Below are 24,953 nucleotides of genomic sequence, written 5' to 3' on the forward strand. Positions count from 1 at the left end.
GGCTGGTACTGATCATAGAGATGTGGGTCACTTCTTTCTATCCATAAGGAGGATAAGCAAAAATATACAATTCAGTGTGTTAGTGAAAGGATATACTCACAGTAAAGTATTCACTTTGAGGCATATACAGTATAATCATCCTTGAATTAATGATGGGAATATGACCCAGTGTTACTCAATACATGAATGAATGTGGAGAGTGTGTATCGCTCTAACAAAATCATTTTGTTCATTACCCTGACACAAACACACATACGTGAAAATTATGAATAGATTATAAAACATGCATAAAGCAGTTTGCTAATTTTTCACCATATCTCTATGCCTTCCTACACACCACCGGCATCACATGGGGGTTGTCATAGCAACAGGCACACAAGCCACAACAGGGCTTTTGGAAAACAAATACAGATCAGCATAACAGAAAATCTCCCTTATCCACCTTTTCTACAAACCTGTCTGAATGCCACCAAAGAAAGCTATACAAGATTGATCTTCCCTTGTTTACAAGACAAAACCAAAACGCACAACAGCACAGGCGACTTAATGACTTTTCTCATGGAATAACATACACTAATAGTATAGTTTTATGTGGCGTTTAAAATGGATTGTATGCCATTAAGGCTGGCTCCCATTTGAGCCTAATCTGGAGATCTGGGATACGTTTGAGCATCTTACAAAAGACCCATAAAGTTCATTTTTATTAGGAGTTGGTGATATCGTTATTGACCTTAAGGGAATGTATGTTGCTAGAGGTAAAAAACTAAAGTGAATGTTGCAAAATGTTTAATTCTGATGTTTCTATCTTTCACAATCAAGGTCTCCCAAGCATCCAAGTGTAGCCCAAGTTTTACTGATTATATCTACTCCATTGTTCATATTAAAGATGTTCATGAACCCACTGATATTTAAAGGCCCTGGGTTAAACAGTTACTCGGATAAACAGTTTTTACTGAATATCTGAAAATGTTTGTTAAAGCCTGCGTTTGAGCCGAACACACATATTCTATGCTATGATCAATTAAGAACGTTTCTTTGATTTGATATGTTATGTTATTTCAGCCTAGTGGAAAGAAATCATCCAAAATACACAGTTCGGAGTTTATTTTTCAGAAATTCAGAGAACCTGCAGTACAAAAATATATTGTTAGGAACTAAACTGGCGTCGTCTCAGGGTAATGTATATTGCCAGAAATCTCCACTTCATCAGAACTACACCAAACTTTTCACCAAAGTTTCATTCCTATCATTATGTTACCCCCTTGAAATGTCTTGTCTTCTCTAATTGTGTTGTACTTTTCCCACATATGGCTCTCACAAGCATCCTAAATGATGTATTGCAATTATACACACTTTCAGTCGTGAAATCAAGAATAAATGTTGAACCACCGGAGGCCCTCATGTGTCTTCAGAAGTTGGTTTACAGCAACATTTCCACTCAGGCAAGGTCATTTTTTGGCAGCTTAGAAAACAACAGTCTCAGACTAGACATGCTCTCAAAAGGACCATCATTTACATGAGTAAAAACTGAAAAGACCAAGAAAGAACTTTACTCAGGTCTCAATATTCTTTAATCATATTATTGTAGCAGAATGGACTCTTAATAATCAAATAGTCATAAAGGAATCAGCTAATGTTGACTCGACGGAGCTCGCCAGAACGGCCTCAGTAACAGGTATGAACATGTTTTCTAAATGTGCCTGAAGCTACATGATTTCACATTTACAGGAAATGACTTGTTTTGTCAGTCCATCGGTTGCAGAACTTACCAGACACTGAAACCCATCACACGTTGGTGCGCAGCTCCGAAAGCTGGGGCAGTGTGAAACTAAAGACTTCACACAATTTCAGCGAATGTCGATGTGTGATTTTTGCAATCTGAAGGATTAAAAAAAAACATTGTTAGGAGGTGACGATAAAGGGCTTGATCACTGTGAAGCACTATCAAGTTTACAGGTCCAAATAAGCAGTAAAAAGACTGTTTGAGTCTCAGTAAAACATCTTTGGCCATCTCAGGAGGATGGAAATAAAAATGTTTTTTTTTGGATCAAATAGACCTAATTATTTAATTATTATTATTTAGCATTTGTTACTGTGGTTCACTTGTCTTGATCATAATAATAATGAAATAGATTCTGTGGAACTTTGAGAAAGGAAGCATTATGTTAATTAGTACTATAGCTAATGCAGCAGTTTTACTGTTTATTGTGTCTGTATCCAACATTTGATTTAGTTTTTGATTATGTGGATTTAAACATGGTTAGTTACCTAATCTTTTACATAAGGAATATGCACATAAAAGGAGTACTGCGACATAAACAGTGTACATAAGTAGTGTTATACAACAGTGAGAAAAAAACACCAGTTTCATTGATTTCTATGTAAATATACTTGTTGTTACATGTGCAGTTGGTACCATGTGAGTGTGAAAAATAATTAGCATGGCAGTTGACGTAATCAGTTTCATTATTAATGCAGGAGTAGCTCTATGAAAAACAGCAATCAAAACATAAAGCAAGATAGGTCAGCCCATTTCAGTCTGTAGATATGTGCCGTAATTGTAGCCATCTTCAGTATGTAGAACATGCATGTTGTGTATAATGTGAATTTTTGCAGCAACAGATTGAACTACAAATACCCTGGCATGCTAAAAGATGGATGATGAAAAACTCTTAACAAGTACAGTTAGCTATGTGCCCGGCGTGGCCTTGTGCCTCTAAAGCACTTTCATTGCTCTGCAAATTAGTTTGCCTTTCAATATAATCCCATCTGTGGATATATTCACTCAGAGAGCAGAGACGGGAACAAACATAACACTTCTCTCCATCTGTGACCTCCCAGCTCTTCATCCTCCCTCTGAATGCAGTGCAACAATGGAGAGGAGCAAGGGAGAGGGAGGAAGATTGCCTCTCTATTCAGGTATCTACTGATGGTACACAAGCTCAAGGATAGCAGATTCAATTCAGAGAATCAAAGTGTGAGAAAGGCTACAAACCCACTTGCAAGATATATTTGCACATGCTGTTTAGACGGAAAGGATTCAGCTCATTTCGAAAGAAAAATTGTAATAAAAATACAATTTAATCAAAAAATGCAAATTACATGTGAAGTCAGGTTTGATTTTCAACAAACAAGCAATAAACCATATGTAACCAGTTATTATGGTCATTTTGAAGATTTTTTAATGCATATTTTATTACATTTTTATCTTTATCAAGGTTCAAGGCTTGTATTGGTCATACGAACATAGCTACAGTGTAGTTATGACGATGAAAATCTTAGGTCACAGGCTCCAAAAAAAAAACATTGAGGAATTTAAAATATTTCTGCTAAATGTTATAGTCTTTGTAAGACAAATTAGAAGCAATGCAACACTGTGTCCATTTGTTTGTGACCAATCAAATATGCATTATTTTGGTGCATTATTTTCTATCCCTTGCCTTGTTACCTTTGCGGACGTTTCTCATCAGAAACTGAGGGACCTTGAACAAATAAAAAAAATTGAAGTTGTTCCATTTCTTTTACTCCTGACATTTTGTGCTGCAGTGCAGAACACCAGACACCAGCTTTGTGCCAATATATTTAAACTTACATTAGGTTCAACATGCATCCAGAGTGCTAGAGCTCACTACGCTAATTATAAGCACATTGAAACTTGTTTGGCATATTTAAAGCAACGGCCTATTTACAACATCAGCTCTATAGTTATCACTGCAGTTCCACACAAAAATTACATGAAGGCATCAATGTTGGTTTTGAAGCCACTCCACTTTTTCTAATACACCGATGATCTATAGTTACAAATTGTACTTTTGGCGACGAAAATCTGAGTGCTAATTGGCCATCATAATCATACTTTTGTTGTGTTCTTCCGTTCAGTCTGTGAAGACACATTTGCATGAATCTTAACAGGAAACAGCCACAGTTCATTTTTCCTTGTCCAGTTCGTCATGGATCACACAGCAGCTGCTGTATGATATTTGCAGTTTCGCAGATTTCTACCGAACTCTGCTCTAAAACAAGAGCAGTGTGAAATAAGAGTGTAAAAATATTTATAAATATATATACACTTGAAGACAACAAAATGTTTTGCTCAAGACACTTTAGGATTCTGCTCTCAGCTTGTTTCAGTGCAGCTTTCCCCCCTCACTGTGCTATGGTTCTGGATGGGGCAGTGTGTGTGTGTGTGTGTGTGTGTGTGTGTGTGTGTGTGTGTGTGTGTGTGTGTGTGTGTGTGTGTGTGTGTGTGTGTGTGCGCGTGTTTGCCTGTGTGCGTTGGCCTGTGTGTGTGTGTGTGAGAGAGTGTGTGTATGTGTAAGTGGAGGAACAGATCTAAGGCTAGACCATTTGAGACTTAATGTAGGTGTTCATGATCTCTTGTGAGAATCAGGCTTTTCCTTCATTAATTAATGGTTTAGTTATTTCTAAAAATCATTATTTTCTCTACAACCACAAACTTCGTTAAAGGCATTTCACTCACAAAGATCAATTTGCACATAATTAGTATATTCCGCTAGTGAAAACTATTGGGTAATCACTGTTGTGGCTCTGGAGGAGCTTTCTCAAGTCTAAGAAAATAACGTTGATGATTAAATCTGTTATCTCGATCGATGTTTTGGCTTCTGCATTTCTTAAATAATAGCAAACCTGAGATGCAATGACTGTTCACAGGAAAAAAACAACCTTCACATTGGCTTGTTGTGTAGTTTCTAGCTGCAAACATCACCTCATTTTCACACCCAGAACCTCCACCTGAACACAACCAGGACTTGTCATTACTGCACCTTTTCAGTACCTGAAGGCAAGGATACAAAAATACATTTTTTTAGTACCATAAATTATTCATAGAGAGTATTACAAATGCTAGATACACAGATTATGCACAAGCTGTTTTCACTATGGTTGAACAGACATAAATCAGACCACTAACAGTTTGTATGTATCCACCTGACAGAGAACAAGGGCAGCCCTGCCACAGACCCGTGTCACAGGCTTTGATGATACGCTTTCATGAAGAACTTCTGTACCTTCTCTTGCTGTAGTGATCTGCATTGCAATTGGTAGGTGGAACAGTCTATCAAGAATGTTTTCTTCATATTTATTCAGGAGATGGCCAGGAAAAGACAAGTCAGGAGAAACATTTAATTTGTGGACACAAATGCACATTTGTACAAAAACATTCTTTAGAGTGCAACGTTGAGCAAAGAAACATCAGTTCAAGAAAGAAGAGAAAAAGCTGCAAAAATCAGATATACCAGAGACAAGTGCATTACCCCAGGTAGACAGCTTGCTGGTGACAAACGTGTTTTTTTTTGTTAAACTGAACTGAAATGTCAGTTGAAAAATCTGTGCAATATTCTGAAATCTCTTTGTTTGTCTTATATGCTACGAAGGTCATTTTAATGACATGAAGGAAGTAAGTAAACATGGGCAGTTTGGTCATGATGCTATACTTTGTTGATTAAGTAAAACATTTAGTTTGATTAGATGAATGTAGTTATACTGTTTGAGTTCCATTTTTGTGCTGCTGTCGTGCAGCCAACATCACTGCAGTACGATTGAAGTATGTTCGAGAAGGAGGCATTGGTTGCCCTCTAGTGATAACGACAGGTACTCGATGTGTTTCTAAGCCTGAGCTGATATCTGATCAGCATCGACAGCTCACTGTATTATTCAGTAGGTTCAGAGCTATTGGCAGAGTATCAACAGCTCTAAATCTGAGAAGAGGTTTTCTGCATCTAGTATGATTATTTCACTTGTTAGCGTCTCTTTGCAATAGTCTACATTCTGCAGTCTATATGAAGGGATATAATCTATATTATATCTCCATACAGCAGGAAAAGTGTATCAAAATCTAAATATGTTGACCCTTGAGTACACATCAGCATTTATAGACCCTGTGTCCAACAGTCTAATGCAATGGTTTAGAGACACACATTTATTTAACAGCACAATGTCTCGTGTATCCCCACATTGTATTCTACACGTCTGAGAACAAAACACATTTTACATTCATTTTGGCCACACTTGTGCTTCTGATTTTTGAGACAAAACATTTATCTCCATCTATGTAACTCCATACAAATGAAATATGGATAGAGAACTTCCAACATGATTTGTAGTTTATAGTACAGTCAGTATCTTTAATATAAGTAGTCAAAACCTTTCCTGTGCTCATGTTTGAAGACATGATTAACAATCTATGTAACCCTTCATTGGATCCAGGTGAATTTGTCCATTTTGTTGAATGCTGTCCAACCTTAATCCGGATCATACATTCCCATCAGAGTTTTAGGACTTTGCCCCCTCAGCTGGCAGCATAGCTGTCTGTGTCCAAGTCTGAGGCCTCAGCCTCATCTGCAGATCCAGTATGAGGCGGGTAGGGCCGTGGCAGGTCTAAGTTGACATAGTTTACCTTCAGACTGATGTAGTGCTCTCCTTCCAGACAGGACAGGATGTATTGTACGTCTGTAACCAGGCTATTGAAGCTTGGTCTGCGCTCAGGCTCCGGGTCCCAACATGTCAGCATGATAGAATAGCTGGAAGATGAATGAATGTGTAAATGAGTGAATGAGTAAGCAGGTAAGTCAACTATTGCATGATACTGTGAGATTAAATATAATATGTTATCTAAGATTTAACTGGTATATATTCAGAGAGAATTATTTTAGAAAGTATTATGAAGAAAATCCATTGATAAGATGTCATGTTATTAAGGCATGGGATATTAAAAGGGTGCCGGTGTGATTCTTACAACGTATCAGGGCAAAACTGTGGCTGGGGAAGCCGGCGTCCCTTCAACAAGTAGTGTGTGATGTCATAGGGGTCCACATCTGGATATGGGCTAGCACCTCTAGTCAACAGCTCCCACAGTAATACGCCATATGACCACTGGGAGACAGATACACAACATGTTGTAGAACAAATATATGATAATTGCAACAAGCATATTTGAGTGGATTAGATAAGACACACTTACCACGTCGGATTTGGTGGTGAACTTTTGTGTTTGCAGACTTTCGATGGCCATCCACTTAACAGGCAGCTTGACCCGTTTTTGATCTTGAATGCTGTAGTACTCCTTGTCATAGATGTCCCTCGCCATGCCAAAGTCAGCCACCTTTGCTGTGAAAGTTTCATCCAGCCTGAACAGAAAAAGCATCATGAGAAAACACAACATCTAAAACACCAACTACAGGTGTTCTCATAATATTGATGAGCAGTGCCAGTTCAGTGTCAGTAAAGTCTCGTCTCAAAAATGTTGCACTATTCCATTAATATCTTTCAATCAATATATGTCATTTTATATATATTGGCCAAAATACTACACCAAATTTGTATTATCCTAAGAAGCCTTCAAATGGACAGGGCAGCCATGTTGCTTTGAAGGTTTAGAAATCTAAAATATACTTCAACAATCTTTAGTTGTGATAAATAAGAATTACAATATACAAAAGTAATCAGGTATATTTACTTTTCTTTAAAAACATTTTTTTTAAAATACATTTTGGTTATGTTTTTGTTGTTACATAGTAGTTTTAAGCAATTAGTAAATATCTCTATGCTGTAAGTATTGTAGTTGACCAACGTTAACCAACTTATGTTAAACCAAATAAGATATTCCATAACTTACATGTTTGTATGACAGTTACACAATGTGAACTAGTGTGACAAAGCCTTGGGCCAGTCATTAGTTCATGATTAACACTTACATGCAGTTGCGTGCAGCCAGGTCTCTGTGGACAAATTTTTTCTGGGCTAAATACTGCATCCCCTTGGCAACCTGAAGCCCAAAACCTATCAGGTCCTTCACTGTCGGGTTCTGTGGAGGACAAAGAAGTATGAAGCAGAGCTGACCCACCCAAATGCCCAAGCTCCGGAGTATTACAAATATTCATGACCCTACTGGTCCAGAACGTTTAATTGCGTAATTACCCTTTTCTCAGAGCGGATGAAATGACGCACATCCCCATGTTTCATATACGGTAGGACCACCAGAGGGAGCCCTTCCTTTGGCAGCATGATGCCCAGCAGAGACAGGATGTGTGGGTGGTGGAAACCTTTCATGATGATGCCCTCTCTGAGGAACTGGTCCACCTCCCCCAAATCTGTTATCCCTATTGATACACCACATGCTGTTATACAGACCAAACCAGCAGCCCATACAATTCTGATTTCAATGATCACAAAGGTATTCACTTACTGTTCAGGGATTTAACAGCACAGTGGGTCTCTTGCCCTTTGCTGTCGATCAGGTATCCATGATAAACTGTCCCAAAGTGACCTGCATAGTAACATAAGGTGTTTATTACATTACATTACATTACATTGCATTTAGCTGACGCTTTTATCCAAAGCGACTTACAATAAGTACATTCGACCAGGAAGACACAACCTTGAAGAAAACAGAATTATATAAGTACATCAGGTTTCATAGAGCCAAAACATTTCAAGTGCTACTCAACTGGCTTTAGATAAGCCAGTCCTTTATTAGAATATAAGTGCTTTGTTAATAGTTATATCGCTCGAAGTGGAGTCGAAAGAGATGAGTTTTCAGTCTGCGCCGGAAGATGTGCAAGCTATCTGCTGTTATGAATATTTTTGCTAAAATATTGATAGGAAAGAAAACAACAAACACCATAAAAGACAAGAGATTTACCTTTCCCGATAATCTGGCTATCCTCAATTCGGAGCATTTCAGCAGGGATCAGGACATCTTTGACCTCTTCGAGAAGATCAGAACTAAGACTGACCATTGAGATATTGTCCCGTGGCATTAAAGGAATAGCCAGATGATCATGGCTCGCAGCATACATTAAACCTTGGAAGGCCATTCCTCCTGAACCTGATGTTTGACTGGACAGATCCACTGTAGCACACAAGGGAAGACACACCATGATGTTCTTGTTCTTAAAAGACAGTTTTGATACAAGCCTTACTAGAAGGGTAAATTGGACATGTTGAAGAAAGGGCAAAATAGATATAACCAATTATATGGATTAGGAATGAACGGCTGAGTTTGGATGTGTCACCTCGTCTGTAGTCACCTGTCGGGGAATAATCCGTACCGCTGCCGATGCGGTTCCGTGAAAGCATTGTTGATAAACGATTCTCTATGTTGGCTGTAAAGATACATATGATAAATAAAAGTCTGAACATATACAGTAAAGGGAGTCACTGTTGGTCATGTTAATAAGTAGAAGAATATGACCACAGTTCCAGATTTAAGATTTTCTCACCTCTCTTTTTCTTCCTCAAATTAATCATCACAAGTAATGCGAGGCCAGCCCCTACTACCAGTGCAGCAACGATCCCCAGCACAATGCCCAATATCATGGTTGCGTTGTTGGTGTTATAGTTGACCACTTTACCCACTTCGGTAACTTCCCCGTTCACAGACACCTACGATAGTGTAACAGAAGATGACTCTGGTTAGATACATCAACCTAAGTTTCCATAAATGATTTAGCTTAAGGTTGATGATGATTTAAAAGCAGACTCTCTCACCTGGACAGGCAATCCCTCACTGGGAATAACCAGGCCTTTAGGAATCCTGCAGGTCAGCTCATTCAGCAGAACCTTGGCTTTGCAGTTCACACCACCAATGGTCATTGTGATATTCATACATGTGCTCACAGTGTTCAGTTTGTTGTGCTGTTACATATGTGAAAAAAGAGAAAGATTCCCATATATCAAATATATTAAGAGAACATTTGAAAGATACAAAGTATGTATTGAAAGAGTAAACATACATGCAGTGAAACTTCTGTCTCTCCTTGTTTTATGGGTAATTCATGGTCATCATTTTCAATGGGAATGATGTTGGCATCATGATGGTAGTCAAAACGTTTCCCCCAGAGCTTCTTTCTCCCATCCATGTGGATAAAAATCTCTCCAATGTCTGACTTTTCTTCTGGCATTTCCTCTTTAAAAGCAGGGGCCCAGCACTCTATATATGTGGCATTTGATGTGTCGTTGCAGACCTTAGTAGAAAAAGCATGACATGGTGTATTGTTCAAAATCACATCTACTGTTTTAATCATAATAGGAAAGTAATATTCAGCTAAAGAATGAAGACGAGTGGCCATCAATTGATTACAATTCACAAGCATGTAATGACCTGTATTTAACTTAACAAAAAAGTGTTATTATTGAACAAAGTCTATAAAGACTTACACAACGATGAAACCCAGGGTTTAACTTACTTGTTCAAGTGGTTGCAGGTTGTGATTTTTGGAAATGTACTGAACCACAGTTGTGTGAGCAGAGTCAAGATGTTGACCTTGTATCACTAATTTGGATCCACTGTATGAAGGAGTAAATGAACAAGTTAAAAATAACATTGAATAAATGTATGCACAAACATTGATTGTCTTATCATGATAAGGCGATGTAAAGTGTCTTTACAGTAATATTGTGTAATGTGTCCATTAATAGGACCAGAGCTGACTGGGATCTATGTCTTACCTTTGGAAACTGCAATGAGGATGCACAGAGTTTATAACAGGATTTTTCTTGTAGAAGAACATCTTAGTGGTCGACACTTGAAAGTTGTCAATTATAATTTTCACAGGTACATTCCTCACCGCTGCTGCAGCAGCTGTATTGCAGACAATTGAAGAAGTCTCACTCCCTTCAGGAGCACTGGAAAGAAAATAGATTACAGTAACCAAATACAACACTTTAAAAGCATTCACTTAAAAAGGGGTTTCTGAACACAGGGAATACATGTCTTGTGATCATGTCATATGTTGGCGAAATAAGTAGTCTTCTGTGTCCCTCACCTTTGAATGATGCACTTTTTTTCATCAAAGAAGACATCTCTCTGTGTCCCAGAATTCAGATATTTTCCTGTCAGAGTAACTGTGGTTCCTCCAAACATGGGTCCAAAGTCAGGCCTGATTTCAGTTATGCTAGGCTCCTGTTTAGACAAAGGGGAAATCTTTTAACACTTTACACTGTAACATTTGTCATAGCATGTATCCAAATTAAGAACATGTGCAGACTCATTGATTGCAAATTGTTTCAATGCAGAAAAGTTCTCACCACAAAAGAGAAGCCAGGCATCTGAGCAGTGCCTTCAATTGAGTAGCGGCCCTCCACCTCCCCCTCGTGTACTTGCAGGGTGATGTTGAGGTTCTGGCTTGGTGTGTTTACCTGGATCTTGCATATTAACCTGTTAAAGGACACAAGGAAGGACATGTCTAATTAATTCTGTAGATGAATATTTTCCTGTAGTCAGAAAGAAACAGACAGCTGCAAATGTGAAAGAAACATGTCCACAGTAAAAAAAACGTGTTTCACCAATTTTTTCAATTTTGTTTGGAAAGAGAGGGTGCTTTCTTTAAGGACTAGCAAGCCACAACAAGCTATAAGAACACATGTCCCCCATGTCTTAATAAAAAATTGCCTGCTTATAGTGCATTAAACATAATAAAAAAATGTAAATGACTCATGTCAAGTTAAGTCAAGTTTGTATTCAAATATTGCTGTCAGTAACTGAAATTGTAAATGTATTTATTTACATTTGATCACTTTACTTCAAATAGCTCTTAAAGAGACCTAAAAACAGCTTACAGTCATTTATAGCAGCTATAAAAAGGATAATGCAGATAAACAGTTTACAGGAACCTTGACTGGTTGACTTATGACTAGCATTACACATGACTTTACACATACATTCTTAGAAAGTGGCATCGTGTGATACTCACACTTCACTACTGCTCTTTTCAGGCAGGACCGTACACAGGGTCCCGGAACCAACTGTGATGATGTGGGTTTTGCCGCTGATGATGGCGGGTCGCAGAGGAGACTGAAACTCCCAGCCACACAGTGTCACTTCTGTCTCAGCACCAGCAGGTACCATTGTAGGGAAAAACTGCAGAGAAAAAGGTGTTATCACCCAGAGCAGTCAGCCCATTTAGTACAATCAGATTACCTTTATAAGTCATGTTGGAACTGCATGCAGTGGCTAATCAGTCACACCTAGCGGCAGATCTACCTCTGTTATGACAGGTGCGCAGGAGTCTTTGTTCCACTGTGAGAAACACTCAGGCTGCCTCGAGCATATTCCCGAACACCAGCCGCAGTTCATGAAGGGTGGAGCCGTCAAACACATGGAGCATGTCATAAAATGTGCACACCCAGGTCCTGCAGATGGCACCCTGAACATCTGGATCAGGGAAAGAGAAAGACGTGGTGGAGTAAACCAGATGAAACAGAGAAGAACAGTCAGAAAATAATAAGTAAAACATGGTTTATGCTGTTGCTTGACATTATAATAAACTGATTACACTTGAAGTACTTTTTTTACTCTCATACAAAATATATGAAACCATGTTCAACAAATGACCGAATGACAAATGTCTAATAGTTTGTGTTTTTTACATTTTTACTCAGAAGTGTTGGTGTGTTCACACTTTTTAAGGCTGCAGATACATTTGTGTGCTCCAGTTTCTTTTTCACCCCTAAAAGATAAGCAGTTTAAAAATTACCTTATTTCCGACTGCGAAGAGAAGAGATTCATTTGAGTAAACTTCTGCTGATCTGGACACTTTGGTTTCTCCAAGAGAATAGTTGGCATAAACAATCGGCCTGTAGAGAGTAAGAATCACCTAAACCACGCAAACAGAGAGGTAATGTCACAACATTTTCATTTTGAGGGTCTTATATAATATATAATATACACCTGCTTCTGGCTGATGGACAGTAACAATATAAAAATGTTGTGGTCAGTTATACTTATTAAAAGAAGCCATAATTCCTTGATTCTAGCTTATTAAATGTGAATATTGTGTGGTTTATTTCCTCCTCTATTACAGAACACTTAATCACAAACCAAGACACATGAGGAAATCCTTTTGGACTTTGGGATCAGCATTTTCTGACCTTTGTACACCAACAACTAACTGATTAATCGAAAACGAATATTAAACAGATCAGACACCTGCAGTATCCGACCATCTGAGGTACCAAAGTGGCCCAGCGTGTGATTCCCAATAGTGGTGACTAGGACAGCGGTGAACAGGACGCCTCTCATCTGCCTGTTGAAGAGGTCCAGTCGGTAGTACGGCTTTGACACCAGAGTGGGTTTCACACTGCATGTGTCATTACCATCAGAACCCTGTGAAAGCGGGAAAAACACATACAGATCAGCAATGATAAAATCTCATACAAAGATACATCTGAAGTATCTGCCTCTTTCAGCATTATTCTCCCTCTAAGCACATACAACATGCATATGCTTGTGCGTGAGAGGAAAAGAGATTCAAATAGAGACAATCTTAACCCATCATTTTAGAAAGGAAGTGCTGTAGCCTCGCCTCCAGACATAGTAGCATGCTGTAAGAGGAACAAGGTCATAAAATAGCAGTGACTCCAGCTCCATATGTTGACTTTTTCTCAGTGCAGTTAGTCAGCTACTGAAACTAGGCTTTCGGTAAATGCACACAAATAAAACAGTTGATGTGTGTGGATGGTTGTCAAAGCAAGAGTTACTTTGGTTAATGAATTAGGTTTGGAAAAAAGAAGGACATTTTAAACTAATGGTAAACATTCCACTGCAAAGCAATTAAGCTGACCTGCCCCAGCATGCCTCTGTTTTCCTCCCACCATTTAACTGCCCTATATTCACATCTTTGATCTTTTCAGTCTCTTCAGTTATTTTATTGTACACAACCTTTTGTTTTACACAAACTTGAACTCCAGTAGGACTTTATGCCAATCGTTTCAACCATCATTTATTGATAGAGTGAAAGAGTGATTATTTCCTTCCTACCCTTCACTTTTTCAATATTCTACACATTTACTGATTAACAACATGTGTTAAAGTCAGGCACAGCCCCACTCTGTCCCTCCCCTTCAAATTTCCTTTTTTATCAGCAGGATTTATAACTTGTGTATGTTGGCACACATTCCTGTAGGTGTACACATGGTTGTGAGAGCTCAAAGGACACAGTCTAAACTCCACAAAAAGGGGAACACCACACCTTTATTATTTTGTTGAGCACCACAGCAACATTCTCTGTCCAATGAAGGGGCTTTAAGCATGAACTCATTTGTACTTTATTTTTACCGTCAAATACATTTCTCCTCTTGTACCTAGTCAATAAATATTTCCTGCCAGGTAAATTGCTGCAAGCGAAATAATTAAAAGAGTCGAGTAATTGTGTGGCAATGTGTGCAGGTCACAGACTGACTCATCCACCCCTCCCAGTTATCTCATCTGGCCATGCTCTCTCACACACCTTTCAGTAGTCAAGGTTTACTTAATACTATCCCTTATTTATCAAGACAATATAAAACAGTAAGCTTAATGATAAACTACAGTGTTCCGGTCACAGGTGAGTTAATTACACAATGTTTGTCTCTCTAGGTCACTTCCTGTCTGGGCGTAGGGTGACCTTTGCACCGTTAATCCGCTCTGACAGCAGTTGAACAGAAAACAAAAAGAGTTACTCACTTCGTGTGGGCAGCTCTCGCACGGCTGGAAGTGAGAGAGACCCCTGGACAGCTGCTCGGGGCCTAACTTGCAGCAGGCATCCACGCCTTTATCAATTGCATCATTTACTTTAGTCAAAGAAAAGGCACACAGAGCAGAGTGTTTTTTGGTTACTCCATTCTCCTTCACCTCTGCAAAAACCCCAAACAGAATGTTTTCCTCGTCCACCCTCAGCTCTTCTGCCAAGTCCTTCCCCGCTCGCCCAAAGTGTGCTGCCTGAAGCCCATTAAACACAATGTCCCTGAAACCATCACTATGTTTCCTCCTGCGCTTTGGTTCGTACCGGCACTCCAGGACCACTTCTCTGTACATCCACACCTCTGGGATTGATATCGGCAGTCGCCCAAGGCGGGTCTGAAAGGCCGAATTGTTATTTGATGGGTTTTCTCTCTGCAGGGACAGGAAGTAGACATAACTACCTGTGGAGAAGCTGTAGATGTAATCAATCTTGTAAGAGTCCTGAAGATTGGGGAGCACTGTCAGACCCTCCATGACCATATGAAAGCCATCTTCAGTTGAAAGAGGTCTCACTACTGATATTGACCTCCTTGGATACTTCTGAGCCACTTTGTCATTGACAGAGGCGGCTACGAAGAAAAGCAATGTGGCAGACTGATCCACTATGGTGACTTTGGTGCCCAGGGGGCTGGCCAGACAATCTGGACAGGCGGTTGGAGAATTGTTCTTCTTTCTGAATAAACACTGAGGCTCGGGCTCTGGATTGCCAATGTCAATGAAGTGACAGATCCCATGCTGAGTGCTCCCACATATGTACAAGTAGGGAAAGGGAAAGGCAGACATATCCAAAAGCAGAACCTCATTGTCTGTATCCACTGGATCTGCAGGATCTATTTCTATGTCACACGCCAAACATGTTTCGCAGTCAGTACTGCCAACAGGTCCAGTTTTCACCTCCCACGTTTTTTCCATAGTATGGCTGACTCCCGATATTACATTTTGACATGCAACATACACGTCTGAGTGATGCTCCTCGTGGTTCACAGCGATGTTCTGTATGGGTTTGTCTGTTTGGAAGTGGGGGAGGGAGTATTTTACAGTGAAATCTACCAGCCTGCGTGGAGTAGAAGGACATATGTGCTGTCCTGAGGCTGTGTGTGTTTGTATCCATATGCATACTGTCAGCAAGGCGGCCCAAGTGACCATCTCCACGTCACAGTCCACCGTGATTGAGTGCTACCTATAAGACACTTTTCTCAAAGAGATCATTCTGGAGAACCAGTAGGAGAGCTCTGTGAGGAAAAACACAGAAGGAATGTTGAGATTTGACAGAAAGCAGTAACATTTTATTTTCACATTCAACAAAGATTCACGACTTTGGATATACACTTATGAAGTGTAGGTGGATACTCTAAACATTTTAGCTTGTTTAAACTGAAAAATGCAGTATGAGGACCTGACAAAAGAGGAAAAGTATCAGCTGTTTCCTTTACAAGCTCATGATTCAGTAGATTCCGCTTTTTCAAATGAGGAATCTGCAATTTCAGATAATTAAGAAAGACAGATATAGTATAGCTGTGAAACTTTTGAGCCGAATCTGATAAAGTCAATGGAATAATAAGCTGATAGAGTCAAGATAATGTATACAGTGGGCAGGACGTGACTTGCTGCAACATGTGCAGCAGCTAAGGAAATGTTCAGGCCTCCAGAGCCAAACACAGAATAAACAGAATAGTAGGCTACTAACTAAGCCTTATTTGGTCAAATAGTAAAAACACCTATTATTAAGTATTCTTACGATTCAGTATCCTTGATCACAATTGTAACACTCCATTATGCAATGGATTACTGTTAAAGTTTTAAAACTGTGTTGAGGATAAAGTAAAGATAACTTCAATAGATATTGTTCTGCATAACAACTGGTAAAAAGACATATCCTAGGCAGGTAGGCGATTAACTGTGAATTGTAAGTAAAGCGTGTTCAACCATTCATTAACGTGGAACAATCACTACTTTACAAACATCCTACATAAACAATGTTCTTAAACATTTTTTATAAGACTTACCGATGTGATAAGGGGCAGATGTCGCGCGTGTACAATAGTCCAATAATGTCCAATATACGTATTTATTTACGAGTGTAATGTCCTGGGTCAATGTAACTCTCAAATAACCTGAAGCCGCGCTCTCACCTGACAGCACGGAATCCCACTGGCACAGACTTTACACTGATACTGATCTAAATCAAGACTCTGAGATTAACCACAGTCTACAGGAGAAACAGGATATTACACTCACCTTCAAAATAAAAGGGCGCCCGGTCAAAGCACTCATCGTGTGATTTATCGTTTATTTATTTGCTTTATGGAATATATACATGTAGGCTATGCATAACCTACTGTAAGAATGTCTATTTGATCCATGATTAATACCAGATTTAGTTTTATTCAATGACAATATATCAACACAACATATCATGATGATCCCTACAGGAGAAATTCAGATAACAGCAGAACAAGCAATAGTCTGAAGAGAGAGCTCATACTTTTACAAATTATATCATTTACGATTTGAAACATGATTTGCTCATATTAGAAGTCTAAACACTATAACAACTTGTACGCTGTAAGAATTAAATACACAGATCATAAATAAGACTTTGGTATTTAAGTTCCAGCATGTATGTAACAACTGCATTTCATATTTGTTCATTTTAGCAGAAAATCTGTTTAGGTATAAGTTATTCTGGAACATTTACAAGATTTAAAGGACATTTCTCATGATTTCTTATTTTGTTTGTATTTTTTTTTTTTTAGATAGATAGCCTACTTTTTATTTTTGAAAGTTGATAACCGGATATGGCATCGTCATTCAGTCATGCTTGACTCTGAAGTGTGTGCAGTTCTGTCAAGCCGTCAAGCCTCGCCCGCAACAAGGAAGTATGGAATTATTACGAAATCTGACCACTTTAAAATGACCCTCATCGTTTCCTTCCCAAGAGACATGACATATCATCTGCTGCTCTTTCCATTCGGGCCGTGTCAATTCAAGTGGAAAAACTTTCACAACCTCAGAAAACAGTCTGCACTACGCCTGTAGGATGTTTGCCAAAAATACATATCTTTCAGCTGATGGAATGAAGTTCATCTTCAAATATAGGAAGCTGCAGCCAGGAAGGCATGAGAGGAATGTCTTTCCTCTCCAGTCAGACCACCTTATATAAAGCCAGAAATGTGACCTTTGACTGATGAAAATTACTACCATAAAGGAGATTAGCTATTGATAAATTGACTCATATTGGCCAGTAAACTTTAACATATAAAATGATGCTATTCAGCATCATACAATGTCCAAATAGAGCTGTTCTCTTTGACATAATGAAGCATTATAGATCCAAAAGTTAAACATCTACCACTGAATCCAAAGTTCAGTAATCACAGACTGTTTGAAAAGTTTGTGTGGCCTTATTCCTTCAGACGAATATGCACTTGAGTTGAGAGTGTCATTTTCTTACACGTATAGTGCTCTAAAACTAAAAACACAAAGATCAAGCTCACTCAAGACATATTTGATAGAAACTGCAGAGCAAAAAGTGGCAGAGAAAGTTGTTTTGATTTAAACTCGGGAAGGACTCACTCTCACTGGCCTTTCATATCCTGATACTAAGCAAACAAACTGTTAAGGACATCACATTGCATCCGTCTCTGTATAACTCATTAAATACTTGACTACTAACACAGGGGACACACATACAAGCAGAGAGATTGGGCTGGGCCATGCAGCTTCGATTTAGATTTTAACCACTTGGGCAGAAGTATCTCTAGAGCTATATTAATGTCTAAGATTAAATTCCCAGAAGATAATTTATATTTAAAGTCCCTAAAAAAAGCCCTTAATCTGTAAAAGCTCATTTAAAATTGTTTGTTTATTTACATACAAGTGTATATGTATGATAAGAACAATGCATCTGATATGGATGGTTTTCATAATGCTGCCTCTATATGATAAGATATTTCTCGTCAAGGAATGCAGCTTTCTTTTTTTAACTCCTCTTCAGATTGAGATTGTTAAAAAATAAAGACCACATTAAGCAATAATAGGGTGTATCAGTGTAATATAATCATGAAAATGTTTTAAAGCACAGAAAAATGCTCTGCTTTTTATTAAATATGCAAATATTTTGTATTTGTAAATGTAAAGATTTAGCAACATGTAAAAGTCCCTCCTATAATAGGTTGCATAATTATAAGTTGCATAATTATAAACAATAATTAGCTTCCAAACTAGTTGTGTCTTAAACTCAAATGTAGTTGAAGCACAGATACATGTGTGTACAATGTGAAATCAAACTAGGGCGTCTAAATCATTCTGCGCTTTAAGGTCAATAAGTAACAAAAGGCAGAAAACAAGTTTTACAAGAACATTTTTTATAAATGTCTGCAGCTAAATAAAGAAAAAAAATATCACTTACCTTCAAAGTGTGTTTCTACAATGAGTGAATAATACATTTTCACTCTAAAATCTTCCAGTTCTAGCTTCTAAAAGGTGGTGGATTGCACTTAAGTACATTTACTAAAGTAAACATCTGCTGTGCTCATACTTTACACCATTTTATGCTAGTAGGTCTACTTTATACTTCTACTCTGCTACATCTAAGAGTTAACTATTGTACTTTTTACTTCAACACATTTATATGACAGCTTTAGTTTATTTGCAGATGTAGATTATTTATACCTCAATCAATCTTAATCATATAACACAATATTATTTGAAGATAACCAGCTGAATATAAAGTAAATAAAACCAGCTCGAACCTTACTGAAATGCAGAGGACACCCTGCATAATTTCTAGGATTATTTTCTCTACCTTAATTATTAAATGATGGAAAATCCTTTTAGTTTTACTTTTTGAGTATTATTTAGAATGCATGCCTTTTCATTCTAATAGAGTAATTCGACACTGCATTCATACATTAATCAAAGTAAAATATCTGAATACTCCTTCTTCCACCACTGCTTTCAAAACCCACTCTCATAGTCTTTAATAATTTAGATTCATTCTCACAGGAGCAGGATGTGGTTACAATAATTACCAAATGCATGGCTTCAACTCTGACAGTCCTGACGCGCCCTCTAGTGGCCAGCCAAACAAATATGTTATGGCATAAAAACAACCCTAAAGATTATTCTGAAACGAAAGTGAAATACTTTTCTTTAAACGGTTATATCTTGTATGTCACACCCGGTTTTTGTTTAGTTCCTGGTTGGATCTGTTCGGTTGTTATTCCAGCTGATCCCTCACTAAAAACTGGTCACCTCATATTGGAGACAGCAAGAGCAACATGTCAGAAATCGTTGAAATCGATGAAGGATTGTACTCCAGACAGCTGTAAGTATTTACTGCACATCAATCAACCGATCAAAATGTATAACTTTAAAAGCTGCTGGTCCACAGTTCCACCTGTTATTTTCACCTGCACAGGTACGTTCTGGGTCACGAGGCGATGCACCGGATGGGCACAGCCAGTGTTCTCATAGCAGGCATGCGTGGTCTTGGGGTAGAAATAGCCAAAAATGTAATCCTGTCAGGAGTGAAGTCTGTCAAAGTACAGGATGAAGGCCAGGCAGCGTGGAGCGACCTTTCATCCCAGGTACTAAAACCCTGTGTGCTGATAATCTGTTGATCCATAAGTAATTAAACCTATTAGGAGATATGTGTCAGATTATACACTGTGATTTATGTCAACAACTTCTCGTTAGCTCAACAACAATTTTCCAACTGTAACTTCCTGTTTAGATGACAGGTGAAGTTAGTTTTAGGTTGTATTCGACTCATTCGACATATTTGACATTCACAGTGGTCTTCTTGGTCAGGAGTCGCTGTGTCACATTATATGGAAGCTATGGAAAAAAAACGGACTTTTTTAACATAACATTATGTGTATTGTTTGATTCTTATTTTGACATGGAAGCTATTGAAAAAAAAAGTGAAACTAACTGCAATGACACATAACTATAGGTTACTTGCGTAACCCCAGTTCTCAGAGTAACATGAAGTGAGATGTCTCACTATGGGATGCGCCTCATCGCGGAGCAAACAGAAGCATCAATCTCATTACGCCAATCCTGATTGGCTGGAGATCTTGACGTCAGCGTCAGGGAAATCACCCCCTATAAGTAGCTTGCGCCACAACGCATGCGCCATTCAAAATAAGCACCTCTTCTCGCTTCACCATAGCAAGGAGGGCCGTCTGGTGAGACATCTCACTTCATGTTACTCTGAGAACTGGGGTTACGTAAGTAACCTATAGTTCTCATTCATAACACTCCGTTCGATGTCTCACTATGGGAAATTGTAGCTCCCGTATTGCCAGACGAGCTTATCTCGAAAATCACCAAACCAACCAGAACTTAACAGGTAGAGCTCTGACTCAACCAGGTGCCCAGCACTGCTTGAGTCACACTGGGAGCAGAACGTCCAGCCTGTTAGGAGGCAGACAAAAGTGAGCGGCGAGGACATGCTCGCCGCTGCACCAATGTCCTTGATGGGAGACATCCTGGACAGAGTCCAGAATGCAGCCAGACTCTGAGTCGAAAGAGCTCGCGGACCCGAGGGTGCCTGCGAACTCTGACTCATATGAGCCCCAAAGCAAATGCTTCCACAGACCAGTGGGAGAGCCGTTGCTTAGTAACAGGCTTGCCCTTATAAGGGTTAGCCCAGGACACAAGGGGTTGGTCATTATGACAAAGCACCCTTGATCTGTCCCTGTACGTGCGTGAAGCACGGGCTGGACACGGCAAATCAGGCCGCTGTTCCCCGGAGGAATACAGTGGCGGGGAGGATGCCTTAATGTCAAATGTGGTACCCGAACCGACCGCCTTAAGATAAAGGCAGGGTCAGGCTTCAACCACACTCTGTTTGCCCTGGGGCAAACTGAGTGCATGAAAACTGTACAGATAGTGCATGAGTGCCACTGGCTCGCTTGGCAGCTGCCAGGGTCAGCGTCATGTCACACTGTATTTAGATTGTACCACTCACGGGCCAGGCCCATAGAGCCAAGCGCTCTGGGTGTGGGTGAAAGATCGCCCCCCCCGCTTGGGACAGTATGTCCCTGCGTAGTGGGAGCTGCCATGGCTGCCCGCACAGCAGCTGATATATCTCCGCTAGCCAGTACATAGCTGGCCAGTGCGGAGCTATCAGGATAAGTGTGTGGCGTTGCTCTCTCACTCTGGCCAGAGTTGGGGGTATCAGAGCCAGGGGTGGGAACGCGTACAGAAGGCCCAGGGGCCAATTGTGCGCGAGTGCATCCACGCCTAACGGTGCATTTAGATCGCGTATCGAAAAGAACAGCTGACACTGAGCGTTGTCTTTCGATGCGAACAGATCCACCGCGGCTCTGCCGTAACGCACCCACAGCTGGCTCACAATCCTTGGATGTAGAGTCCAGTCTGCATAAAGTGGTATACCTCTGGACAGTAGATCTGCCCCGAGGTTCCTCACTCCCGGTACGTGCGTCGCTCTCAGAGAGAGGAGACGCCTACCGCTCCATAGGATAAGTTTGCGCGCCAGTGTGTGTAACTGGAGAGAACGCAAACCCCCTTGGCGGTTAATATACGATATTGTGGTCGTATTGTCTGTCCTCACGAGGACGTGATGTCCCCTGAGGAAAGGCAGAAAGCGTTTTAGGGTGAGAAACACCGCTAAAAGCTCCAGGTAATTTATGTGCGCCCGCTGGAGGTCTCTGCTCCAGAGACCCCTCACCGGGCGACCTTCATAAATACCTCCCCAACCTGTCAGACATGCGTCCGTGGTGACCACTTTCCGTGAAACGACAGCACCCATAGGCACACCTCGTACTAGAAAAGTCGGGTGCAGCCAGTGGCGCAGTGCCATTACGCATTTCACAGTAACCATCACTCTCCGCGCGCCATGGCGCACAGGGTTTAGTTTTAGGGCGGCCACCCAGCGCTGAAACTCCCTCATGTGTAAGCGTCCCAGTCGTACGACCAGGATGGCTGACGCCATGAGCCCCAGCAATCGCAGGCATGATCTGAAGAGAACATGTTTGCGCAGCTGGAAAAGAGCGAGACAAGCTCTGAAAGCTTTCACTCTATCCGCTGACAAGCGAGCTGAAAAGGGCACCGAGTTCAGGTGTAAACCCAGGAAGAGTATAGTCTGCGCGGGGCACAACATGCTCTTCTCTGTGTTTATTATGAAACCAGGTTGAGCAGGTGCTTTACGAGGACATTTGTCTGCGTAACAGCCTCCTGCTCCGACTGTGCGAGAAGCAGCCAGTCGTCCAGGTAGGTCGCCAGGCGAATACCCTGTTGTCTTAACGGGGCTATCGCGGCTTCCGTAAATCGTACAAACACCCTTGGACTGAGAGACAGACCGAAGGGGATTACTCTGTATTCATAACAGATCCCCTGAAATGCGAATCTCAGATATTTCCTGTGTGGGTAATATACTGGGATGTGAAAATACGCATCTTTCAGGTCGACTGATGTGAACCAGTCGTCTTGTCGCACGAGCCGCAGCAGAGATGTGTGAGTGAGCATTCTGAACTTATATCTTCTTAGATATTTGTTCAGAGCCCTCAAATCAAGTATTGGCCGAATTCCGTTCCCTCCCCATTTGGGAACGAGGAAGTACTTGGAATAGAAGCCGCCCTGACTCTGCTCGGCGGGTACAATAGATATAGCCCTCTTTTCTAGGAGAGAGAGAATCTCTTTCTCCAGAATATGGGCTGACTCTCCTCGGGCCTGCGAATGCAGAATGCCCGAGAAGCGAGGGGGGGTGACAGCGAATTGGAGTCTGTAGCCCCGTGTTACTGTCTTGAAAACCCAAGCAGATGATGTGAGCATCTTCCACTGCATGCTCCTTAGAGCCAGTGGAGATGTCACATCTCTTCCCCTCTGAGTCTCTATTTGTTGTGTTATGGGGCCCTCTAGTGTCTGAACACAGTGGTGCCCCCTTTCGACAACCCCACCGACACTGCGCATGCGCATGACGGTGGTGCCTTCACAACCCCAGCCGGCACTGCGCATGCGCGTGGCGGTGGTGCTTTTAAAACCCCAGCCGGCACTGCGCATGCGCGTGACGGTGGTGCCTTCACAGACCCGCCTGTAATCCGCCTTTTGAGAGATGCCGAAGCTGCTCTCAGAAGGGGAACAGTTGGCGGGCTGTTTATTGGTTTTATTGTTTTTCTTATCATTTTTTTTAGCTGCGCCCTCGGCCTGAAGCCTGGATGCGTCAGCGGCAAATGTTTAATGACAGAGGAACAAACAGATTTGTGACATGTGTTTTTGCGGACTTGAGGATGGTGTTGAGGCATCTCTCGAGGCGGCGGGAACACATTTAGAGCTGGGGAACCGTGGACTTCCAGCTCTGTCACGGAGGGGAGAAGGAGGGGCTGTCACGCCGCTCGCTTCTTCTTCCTCGCCTGCTGGCCGAAATTCTGGGTTGGCTGCGCCTGAGCTGCAGCCGGAACCGGAGATTTTCTGGGCCAGCTCGCCCTCGTCTCCAGCCTGGGCTGGGGACTCGGGGCGGGCTGCGACCTCTGCGTTTTCGGTGTTTTAAACCGAGCAGGGTTCAAGGCAGCTTGGGCGAAGGACTGCTGCTGCGAAGGCAGCGGCTGGACCCTTCGAGGGAGGCAGAGGTGGAGTGCCTCGTCCTCCCTCTTTTTCGACTCACACCTCCTTTGCATGGAAGCAAGAGCGGAGCCGAAAATTCCCTCGGGAACGATGGGCATATCCAGCACATCCTCCTTTTCCCGGTCTGGGAGGTTGGTGAGGTTGAGCCTTCTCGCTCTTTCCTGCACCACCATGATCCCCATTGCCTTACCCGTGGCCTGGACGGCGCAGCGTTGGACACGGAGACAGATGTCTGTGACCGCCGCCATCTCGTCCAGAGTGGCTGCACCCGGGTTACCCGACAGGTCCTCGCAGAGCTCCGCTTGGTAAGCGGTTAGCAGCGAGGCCACATTCAGGGTCCTGGCGGACAACGCTGTGGCTTTGTAGGACCGTTCAGTCATTGTCGACTGAAATCGGTCCGACTTTGCCTGCAGCGTGGGGTTCCTGCTTGGTGACGGGCCCATCCTCGGTAGGAGGTGGGCTGCTACCAGCGGTTCCATGGGCGGTATGCGGAGCAGGCCGAGCTTCTCCATTCCGTCACAGTCTAGGGAGGAGGCACCCTGGATTGGGACCTTGTTGCTGAAGGGCCGGTCTCTCCACGAGACCGACACCTCATCCAACATCTCCGGGAAGACCGGAAGGAGTTGTCTCTTTGTCCGCGCTGCTTGGGGAAAATGTTTCCCTTCGTAGCGGGACCTGGAGGTCTCCTTGGCCATTTCAGGCCACGGGATGTCGAGTCTGGCCGCAGCGCGTTTGCACACGGCCTGCAGGTCCATACTCAGACAGGGCGAAGCTGGTATGCTATCGTCTGGGAGAGCAGCCCTCGCTCCAGGCTTTGCAGCCTGAGCCGATGACATGAAGA

The 24,953-nt window shown here is 41.4% G+C and overlaps 2 protein-coding genes across 4 annotated transcripts in view; one reads left to right on the forward strand and one right to left on the reverse strand.

Moving 5' to 3' along the window:
* Positions 1-5,122: 5,122 nt before the first annotated feature.
* On the reverse strand, positions 5,123-16,675 carry LOC117548074 (macrophage-stimulating protein receptor-like). 3 transcript variants are annotated; one of them, XM_034219044.1, is made up of 21 exons: positions 16,525-16,675; positions 14,462-15,750; positions 12,947-13,123; positions 12,495-12,614; positions 12,002-12,172; positions 11,712-11,878; positions 11,047-11,176; positions 10,785-10,921; positions 10,468-10,644; positions 10,206-10,305; positions 9,753-9,983; positions 9,508-9,654; positions 9,240-9,402; positions 9,048-9,122; positions 8,660-8,869; positions 8,204-8,284; positions 7,936-8,117; positions 7,713-7,822; positions 6,980-7,145; positions 6,755-6,891; positions 5,123-6,539 (listed from the first exon to the last, which is right to left on the reverse strand). In XM_034219044.1, exons 2-21 carry the CDS (start codon positions 15,662-15,664, stop codon positions 6,308-6,310), a joined length of 4,116 nt encoding a protein of 1,371 aa, XP_034074935.1. In that variant the 5' UTR covers positions 15,665-15,750; positions 16,525-16,675; the 3' UTR covers positions 5,123-6,307. The 3 variants fall into 3 exon arrangements, with proteins under 3 accessions (XP_034074935.1, XP_034074933.1, XP_034074934.1); XM_034219043.1 differs by having other exon boundaries at positions 6,308-6,539; positions 9,033-9,122; XM_034219042.1 differs by lacking the exon at positions 16,525-16,675 and having other exon boundaries at positions 9,033-9,122; positions 14,462-15,664.
* A 2,997-nt stretch (positions 16,676-19,672) lies between these two features.
* Positions 19,673-24,953, forward strand: part of uba7 (ubiquitin-like modifier activating enzyme 7) — a 40,078-nt gene continuing 34,797 nt past the window's right edge. Inside the window, exons 1-2 of the mRNA XM_034219081.1 lie at positions 19,673-19,847; positions 19,941-20,109. Of these exons, the coding sequence (XP_034074972.1) occupies positions 19,801-19,847; positions 19,941-20,109 (216 nt within the window). The 5' untranslated portion in view covers positions 19,673-19,800. The remainder of the gene's footprint in view (positions 19,848-19,940; positions 20,110-24,953) is intronic.

This window comes from Gymnodraco acuticeps, unplaced genomic scaffold (assembly GCF_902827175.1).
Source record: "Gymnodraco acuticeps unplaced genomic scaffold, fGymAcu1.1, whole genome shotgun sequence".
NCBI lineage: Eukaryota > Metazoa > Chordata > Actinopteri > Perciformes > Bathydraconidae > Gymnodraco > Gymnodraco acuticeps.

Excerpts from the sequence above, each read along its gene's own strand:
- LOC117548074 (XM_034219042.1), bottom strand. The coding sequence starts at position 15,664 with ATGGTCACTTGGGCCGCCTTGCTGACAGTATGCATATGGATACAAACA. Across the intron at positions 12,173-12,494 it reads TCTTCGCAGTCGGAAATAAG|ATGTTCAGGGTGCCATCTGC; the intron begins GTAATTTTTAAA and ends TCCCTGATCCAG. Across the intron at positions 9,403-9,507 it reads GTGAGGGATTGCCTGTCCAG|GTGTCTGTGAACGGGGAAGT; the intron begins GTGAGAGAGTCT and ends ACACTATCGTAG.